Raw genomic sequence first — 9,375 nt, forward strand, 5'->3', positions numbered from 1 at the left:
AACTACATAATATATTTACCCATTAAACATATTTCATATAATTCAAGACTATACGAATTCCATCGAATGTTTCTGTTGTGATTCTCATAGCTGATGTCCAATTATCTATGAGATCTTCTCTATTTTTGAAATCAAGTACATCAAGAATGAGCATAACCCCATAAAGATGTATAGGTTCGAGAACAGATTTTCCATAGGGTGTCTGATGCAAGAGAATTTGACTTCTCCTTGATCTGGTTCCCGTTGGGTGTGATTCTTCACCAACATGAAAATCTATTTGGGGTCATCTCATATTTGTATTATGAGATCCTATACTTTCCCTTAGATGTTCATGAGAAAATGATCATGTTATTGCAGGTGATTCACCACAGTTGTGTTCATCTTTAGATCTACGACCCTGATATTTGCAAAATATTCTGCAAGGTCTTGAAGATCTTCGAGACCAATTCTTTCTAAAATTGTCATCATATTAGTTTCTATCTGAGATATTTTTAATTATATTTATCATTTTTCCTTCGTCGGTTATAGATTTTGACCTCACCTTGGCAATCCTTTTTTTTTTTTTGTGTAATAAAGGTTTAGTATCAAAAGATGATGGTACCCTGCCTATCGAAGTCCTTTTACTAAAACTTGCTTGTTGTCCTAGAATTTAAATTCTTGTTTGAATATTCTTTAGTGTTATAAGAATTTCTTCTTGTCTTTCAACGATTTTTTTCTACCTTTTTGTGGCACATAATACAGCATACTGCATAATTTTGTACCATCTATTGGATTTCTCTAAGATCTTCAGAGAGATTAGAGAAATCTGGTATTATTTTCAGGAACTTGTTAGGCTGAATCATAAATTTACCTTTGGATTTTAAGATATCTAAACATTGGTTAGATCTTCTTGTTTGAATTATTCCAAAATGCTACAAATAATTAATTTTGAACTTGTGTTCTGATCAATATTATTTGAGAAATTTTCCTCCTCAGACATTTAATTACACAATAATAATAATTTTATATGTTTGAAATAATTTTACTTCGACTCTAATACCATTTCCGGCCCAGATAAATCAATCAATCAAAATCAATAAATATCAGGGTATTTTTGTCATTTTCAACATTTTAGGGAGTTTGAACAAAAAATTTTGGCCGTAAAGAATTATGATAAATTTATGTTTAGATTTGAGGATTTATCTTCAATTCCTTTTTTGACCCTCATTTAAAAAAAAATTAAAAAACGACCTTTAAATATTTATTTAAAATTTATAAATTGAAAAAATGCTTTTAAATTTTTTAAAAAACATTTTACAATTTTTTTTGTCTAAACACATACCTTGACTTTTTCACTCATAAAACTCTAAAAACATTCTTAAAATACTTGTCCGAAAATTCATATAGGTATTGCTATTGTATATTAAAAGTATTATGTTTTTAATAAATAAATTATTGCGAAATTCATTTAAAAAATTGTAATAAGGGCATTGTTAATTTTACAAATTATGTTTGTTTATATTTTAAATAATGATACACATTTATAAATATAAATTTAATTATCATATTATAACAATTGTAATATTTTACCGAAAAAATTATTATTCATATTGATTTTAATAAATTACTGAAAAAGAGATATATTAATTATTTTGAGATTGAGATTAAGATTAAGATCAAGATTTGAGAATGAAAATAATATAAATAATTCACTCAAAAAATAATATAAATAATAATTCGAGGAGTTAATTGACCCACGTGTGCGATTGAAATGGATTTAAAATATATCATACACTAATTTAAATAATTAAATTAAATGGGTCCTGAATAATGCACACGAAAAAAATAATTACGACCAAGGTTTAAACCATGATTTTAGAATTTTGGTGGGCTTAAATATATATAAATCATAAACTTTTGTTTGAAAAAATTCATTCTTAAAAATTAAGTATATCAAGATAAATAATAAATCCAACATATCATAATAATATTTTTACCAAGTGCACGAAAAAATAAGTAAAAAAATAAGAAATAAGAAATATATTTTTCAGTCAAATTATTTTAGTTATATAATATTTCACTCAAAATCTTCTTATGTAACTCAAATAACATTTAATATGTGCATATTTTTTTAGTTTATTTATGATATTTATGTAAATTTTATAGAATTTTTTGAGCGAATTTCAAGGATTATACTAATGCATGTTGCCCCTCCACCCCTTAAATTTAGTGCCAATTGCCTAATTCTGGGAAGAAACTAGCCATATAAAATGAATGATCATCCTTTTCATTAGTTTTTAACTATGAGTTATCTTGAGTTTAAAAATATTTTAAATTTATTGATTGATCGTATAATTTATTTTTGGCATTCTGTAATTTAAAAATTCAAAAGAATTCTAGACCTAAACAATAGAAATAAAAATTATGATCATAATTCATAGGTGCGATAATTGGCTCGAGGGCAACCGAACTCGATCCGTTGTCATCCCTAATTACAATTAATGGGATAGAGATTTACGGGAAAACTTAGGCGCTTGTACAACTTAAAATATTTAAACTATTATTAAAACTAGTTATAATTTTTGTTAAAATACTCAGTCTACAATGATCTTAGCTCGCATGTAAGAGTAAGACCGTAAAATGTATGTCATCGGAGGTATTTGAGTTGGTTGAGTATGTGAGCTCTTAACCAATAGTCAGAAATTCGTTTTTCCTTACCAAAACCTTTTGGACGAATTAGCATGTTAAGATCAAGTGCTTACCCCTAGGACAAAATTTATAGTTGTTAGTCAAGACGGAACCTGTTTCTTTATACTTGTGGTAGCACAAAATACATTTACTTAGAATCAAACGCTTACCATTATGCAAAAAAACTATAGCTGTTAGTCAAGACACAACTTTATTTTATTATATTTATGGCAGCTCAGAGTACACCTACTTGTGTGCTAATGGGTCGGGTTGTTAAGCCTACGAGTCCGAGAAGGTGTGTGGTGTTTTCTCGTATCCCTTAGAGATCAATTTTACTATCTCTCTACCATCGACCTTATCCCCAGCAGAGACTTTACTCTTTTACGAACAACCTAGTAAACCAAATCAAGCGACGCAACATCAACAACTTGACGCACGAAAAACTTTCCAGGGGGTCACCTATTTCAGTATTACTCACTCATGCATGCTTAACCCAACACAATTTCACAAAATTTTCTTAATATGGTTTAATTTAATTGATTTATATAAACTATAAAATATGTTTTTTTTTTGAAATATAAAAAACTATAAAATATGTTAAAAAAACATAAAATGTATTATTCAATAAACAAGTAGCATGTATAATTCGTTTATTTATATTATTTTTCCAAAACCTAACGCGGTGGCCTTTAAATGCAGAAAACCATACGGAAAGCCATATCTGTACATTTGGATAACTGGAATCTACACTTTCTATACCTTTCCTCCGGCTCTGCGCTCTCGCTCCTCGCTAGGTACTCTATTTATCTGTTTATAATTGTGTATATATGCGTGTGTGCAGCGTATATTTGTGAGAGTTGTGCTTCTGGTGTGTTTGAATTCATGAATTTCATTCTTCCTTTTAATCGTGACAATGTTAATAGCTAGGTGTTGATGGGCCCGTTTACATTAGCTGTTGATGCGAAGAGCTCTTCTGGATTTTCGTCTGGTAACTTGAACAATCTAACCTGCTTGAATGGGAATTTTGTATCTTGAAATTTTGAAACTTTTCGGTTGCATAAGATGCTCAGAACTTGTTTTAATTTGGCCATAAGTTACAGGAATCTGTCGCGACTTGCGATACTTCATTTATCCCGGCCCAGAAATCCACTCATGATTTTTAGAGTAATTAAGCAAATATGAAATTCCGTGAATTTTACACAATGAAATATATTTTTTTTATGGAATTTTACAAGGAGATATACTTTTCATTGCATTTCCCACGTATATTTGAATTCATATGGCGGATGGTAAAGAGGAAAAGTTCACATTTTCGTGTAGAGAAAAATCAATCTGTACTTCGAAAATATTCTACATGTGGATGATTGTAATGAAAAAAAAATGCGAAAAAATCGTTTCTTAGTGTTTCTAATTATATTTGTAATCCGAATAAAGTGTTACTGAAAGGTAGACCGAAATTACGTCTAAAAAATTAGATTCACGTGTTATTATTTATTGTCTTTTTTATTTGGGATTTTATAGGATTTTGTTGACAATGTGATCCAGTTTTGCAGATGCATCCAATAAGAAAATGAAAAGTCTTCAGTTGCAATCAGAAAGGTTTTTTGCCTCTGTCAGTGTTAGAGAAGAAAAGCCATTCGATTTTTTGCGGACATTATTTGGTATTTGTCAAATAATTCTTCCATTTCTATTATATCTTTTACCTGAAGCTGTATGCCAAGTTTGCTTGTGAACCACAAATATATTGGTGACAACTAATAGCATTTTCTATTGTAATACCTTTGATATTTACTGTATGCTTCCAGTTTTAATCTGTCCTCGAGATTTTTGATGTAAGGAATCTGGATTTAGAGCTATTTGAATGCATATTGCATGGGAAATTCCTAAATTCATAGATATAATGTATAAGATCATGTATCATCATGCTTGGATTCCCATGTGAATCTCCATCGACATTGTACAATAATGAGTTGAATTAATATTTATGAAATGACTCTTGTAGATGGTATTATAGCTGGTGGCACAGCTGGTGTTGTAGTTGAAACAGCTTTATATCCTATTGATACGATAAAGACACGACTGCAGGTCAGTTTCATTTGTTATTCTTTCATGGTATAAGGTCCAAACTGTTTGAATGCTAAATATTTGTTTGTTTTCAGTGTTCTTAGCTAGTCATGTTTCTTATGGTTATAACCTGCTATTTTAATGGACACTTTGTTCAGTCTGTCACTTAAACTGAAACTGCTGAGATGTGTGTTTGGTGTTTCGCTCGAGAAGGAAAAGAGAGGGAAAGAGAAAGTTAGTGAGGTTGATGGTGCACTTGCATGGAAGTTCAAGTTTAATTTCTCGTATGAACATTGCTCTCTATGCATGTTATTTGCTTTTAAATGGATAAATGTTCATCAAATTTTAGAATCACCCTTCGGTTCTCCGCTTCCTCATAAAATAAGTAAAAATGGATGTCTTTTGTTAATTGTCGAAGCATTATCTGCTGAATAATTTTTCTGACATCTTATAATTTTCTTAGCATTTAATTTATTTTGTAGGCAGCACATGGTGGGGGAAAGATAGTTCTTAAAGGATTATATTCTGGACTGGCTGGAAATCTTGCTGGGGTCTTACCGTGAGTGCATGTTTAAATCCATCTGTTGCACATTTCCTGAACTTCGAATTGTTAATCTGTCTGTGTGTACAGCAGGTGTTTAAATTGTAATTATTCGGTCTAGAAAAAATGGGCGAGTTGATTGATAATTTTTTTTAATGACAGGGCATCTGCTATTTTTCTTGGTGTCTATGAACCTGCCAAGCAAAAACTTCTAAGAAGCCTTCCAGAAAATCTTAGTGCCGTAGCTCACCTGGTTAGATGATTTCTACTCACCTTATTATTGACTTATAAATTTATAATCTGATTAGGTTTTGGATGGTGTTTTATTTACTGGAAGCCTTAAAATCATTGCCAATTCTCATCGGTGTGAACAACAGAAGGAAATGCATTACAGAATAGACATGGAGCTAGAGATTTCGAACGATCGAACCTTCTTATGGCTTGGGTTTCTCATCTGTCACCTTTATTTCTTATTCAATTACCCTGGTGTTTTGAAATCGCCTTTGCCTTTTTTCCTGTGCATTGGAGTCTCATTTGACAAATTAGCTCCTTGCAAAATGCATTTTGTAGTTAAGTCATGTAAAAAGCTGTCAAGTGTCTAGTACCCCTGTTTTTTTTCTAGCTCATAATATCATGTTATGTATCATGTGAGAGTGAGAGCTGTAGAGCAGATATGTATGAGTAAGAATTTAACTGTAGCCAAATTTGACATTATATTATGTATGGCTTCCTGTCCCCTGGGTATCATGAGCGGATAAATTTGATACTCAAATGGTGTATTCGGTTGGTTTTGTTGGAATGTAAAGAATAATTCCTCTTTATCAGTTGTCGGATGACATATTCTACACGACTACACCTTTACAAAATCACTACTACTTGGTATTATCTTGCATTTTCTTGTGACAAATCATCTTACCTCATCTCATTTGTGAGGTGAGATGTTTTTTACCTTTAGTACAGTAGAATATATTGTGTTAGTACTGTGAATCCCCCCTAAAGTTAATTCTTAAAATTGGTCAAACTCCATGGATTGGAGAGAATTGCTTCAACTCAATGGATGTGGAAGTTCATTGTGGATGAGGCACAAGGTTTAGACGAGCTTGTTACTGGACTATCAAAAATTTCTTAAAAAATGGATTAACTCCACATGGAAGTACATTGTTAATGAGGCAGAAGGACAGAGACCCAAGCAAAACCTGAAACCCTTAACTGGGGCAATATTCCAGCCCGTGTGACCATCAATGTAGCCTGGTTCCGCACCCTTCCTATATTGTATAGTTATCATGGGATTGGGAAGTGGAGGTGGGCGTCGATGAGAGTCTTGATTTTGCGATTGGGTTGAAGATGTCTTTGATGCTGCTAGGAAAATGGAGAATTTTAAATTAAAATTTTTAAAAATCGTCACTCTTAAAAACTTAAATTTTTTTACCTATTAGTCAGTTAATATTATTACTTAAATGTAATCTCATGTTGAATACTCATCTTATTTTCCACCATTTAGCCAATCATATCTTATATTTAATTACCCAACCAAATGACCAATCAAACACTTCATTATCCACTAAAGCAACCAAATGCAACAGAAAAATTTATATTGTTTAGTTGGTAATATGTTTAAAATTGTGCATATTCATATCATGTTAACAGATATATACTTTGTAGGAATAACTACAGTAGCTCTGCCATTTCCTAAACTGATCCATTAGTTTTCAAAAACATCTCATGCCAGGGAATCTTACAATCTCGGCACCTTACCAAATGATGTGCCATTTTTGTGGTTCGTTAAGGTTCTTCCTACTCTTGGGTTTGATTTAACCCCGACCAAAATATTGTCCACTCTTAGCAGCTTTGAATTATGTTAATCTGAATCACATGCTTTTCGTGGTGAAAAAGCGCGTCCCCAAAACGAAAAATCATTTGGAATATCAGCAGTAGTGATTGGGCACCATGCTATTCGTTGAATTTGTTTTTCTCGTGTCATAAATCTTAAGACATCTTTGGAAAATGTAAACAGTGTTGGCATCAAATATTTACAACAGAGTTGAATCATCTTGCAGAAACATTCTCAATCTTTGTTTTCTTGTTCCTCCATATGGATATCTGATTTGTAAGTAGACTGCAGGTGCCCTTGGAGGCATTGCTGCTTCCTTTGTTCGTGTTCCTACGGAGGTAAATATCTTTCGCCCTCTTTGCTTTTAGTCGTTCCCTTGTTGGGAATCAGCCTTTTGTTTTACGTGTTAATGTTTTCCATCTCAACGTTTACATTTGGTGTTAATGCTTTTATCTTTTCTGTACAATTCATTATTCTTGACATATTAGGTAGTTAAGCAGCGGATGCAAACTGGGCAATTTGGTTCTGCCCCAGAAGCTGTGAGGCTCATTGTCTCCAAAGAAGGCTTTAAAGGTCTTTTTGTGGTATACTAGCTTCCCTTATTATCATTTGTTAAAAACTGATCTGCGCTGTTTTTGCCAGAGAATATACATAAAGAATTGTTACCTTCTTTCCACCGGTCCCTCTCAAATGTGTTATTGTTGACCTTATGATTTTTGAATGCTTTCTGTGGAAGGAAATTAATGATTTGTTGTCGTCAACCATAAAAATTTGTTGATAACAATGTTCATCTTTTCAATGGCTGCAACTCAGCACCATAAAACAATATTTAATAACATTTGATATTTTTTTTTGTTTTAGGGATATCGATCATTTTTGCTGAGAGATTTGCCATTTGATGCGCTTCAATTCTGCATCTATGAACAACTTCGAATTGGTTATAAATTGGCAGTAAGTTCCCTTTTGTAAACATTGCATGATGGTCATTGTTTAATTGACCTGATGAATGCCAATGGTGAATAAATGTGTTGTATAGAATTAGCTCCATAAAATTAGGGTATTAGTATTCATGCTTAACTAACTGATGCTAAGCTGATTTGGATGATAATAGGCATCATCATCATCATTGTTTTGTCTTATTAGGCAAGGAGAGATCTGAATGATCCTGAAAATGCTATAATTGGTGCTTTTGCAGGTAATATGACTTTCTAATGCATCCAATGATCTCTCACGCTTACGTTCTCCACGTGAAGTGGAGTTTGATAACTTCATTTAAATCAACATTTAATTTCATTTGTATCTCAGGTGCTCTGACTGGAGCCGTGACAACTCCTCTTGATGTGATTAAGACTAGGTTGATGGTTCAGGTATAATCGAACCTTTTTTCCCCACACACAAATGTTTTTGCATATGGTATGTTGTGCAGTGAAGGGTGATAATATATACATACATCAAACGTATATTTCAGCATTTTGGCCTGTGAACTTTAATGTCATGTTTCCATACAGGGATCAACAAACCAGTATAAAGGCATAGTTGACTGTGTCCAAACCATTGTAAGAGAAGAAGGCGCACCCGCTCTACTCAAGGTATACATTCAATCCCCCATTGGTTTTAAATTCAGGCACTCTATTATGAAGACCTTGTTTATGCAAAGAAATTTGTGTAAAAATTTGTTTCATCACAGGGAATCGGGCCGAGAGTACTGTGGATAGGCATAGGAGGTTCTATATTCTTTGGTGTTCTCGAGAGCACGAAGCGATTGCTTGCGGAGAGGCATCCCAAGAATCAGCAAAATTCGAAATTCAAAGCAGAATTATAAGATATTGGGTTAAATTGGACTAGTTAAGTGCATAAAAGTGCCAAGCTTGTAGGATGAAAAAGTTGAGAAGTATGAGCCACCGATACTATTTTCTTAAATGCTTATTTATTTCAAGTTTCTGGAAACATGTGTAACTTTAGACCTGTGATAATGACTGCAGTCATTCCTTCTTTTCGACTTTATTTTGTCATTTTTGCGTTTAGAACTAAAAATTCACTGTTACGAGCTAGCAAGATTGCATCATTCTCAAACTCTAATTTAATTTGACTCAAACCAAACCTAGCCAATCGCAAATTAGCTCCATAAAATTAGGGTTCAACTCAAATATAAAACTATGAGAAATAGATGGTCAAACTCGAATTTCATTCCTCTTGCAACTTCAAGAGGAAGGATTAAGACAAGGAATATACAAGGGCTGTAATTAATGAGGAATCTCGGAAAATATATGAT

The 9,375-nt window shown here is 32.5% G+C and overlaps 1 protein-coding gene across 3 annotated transcripts; it reads left to right on the plus strand.

Annotated features, from left to right (window-relative positions):
- The first annotated feature begins 3,325 nt into the window (after positions 1–3,325).
- Positions 3,326–9,158, plus strand: LOC140837025 (S-adenosylmethionine carrier 1, chloroplastic/mitochondrial). Of its 3 annotated transcripts, none has more exons than XM_073202992.1 (13): positions 3,326–3,461; positions 3,591–3,655; positions 4,221–4,328; positions 4,670–4,752; positions 5,214–5,290; positions 5,435–5,525; positions 7,388–7,441; positions 7,592–7,687; positions 7,965–8,054; positions 8,247–8,298; positions 8,409–8,470; positions 8,612–8,692; positions 8,791–9,158. In XM_073202992.1, exons 2-13 carry the CDS (start codon positions 3,601–3,603, stop codon positions 8,923–8,925), a joined length of 984 nt encoding a protein of 327 aa, XP_073059093.1. In that variant the 5' UTR covers positions 3,326–3,461; positions 3,591–3,600; the 3' UTR covers positions 8,926–9,158. The 3 variants fall into 3 exon arrangements, with proteins under 3 accessions (XP_073059093.1, XP_073059094.1, XP_073059095.1); XM_073202993.1 differs by having other exon boundaries at positions 3,328–3,461; positions 3,595–3,655; XM_073202994.1 differs by lacking the exon at positions 3,326–3,461 and having other exon boundaries at positions 4,213–4,328.
- Positions 9,159–9,375: the final 217 nt, after the last annotated feature.

Source organism: Primulina eburnea, chromosome 7 (assembly GCF_022965805.1).
Source record: "Primulina eburnea isolate SZY01 chromosome 7, ASM2296580v1, whole genome shotgun sequence".
Classification (NCBI taxonomy): Eukaryota; Viridiplantae; Streptophyta; class Magnoliopsida; order Lamiales; family Gesneriaceae; genus Primulina; species Primulina eburnea.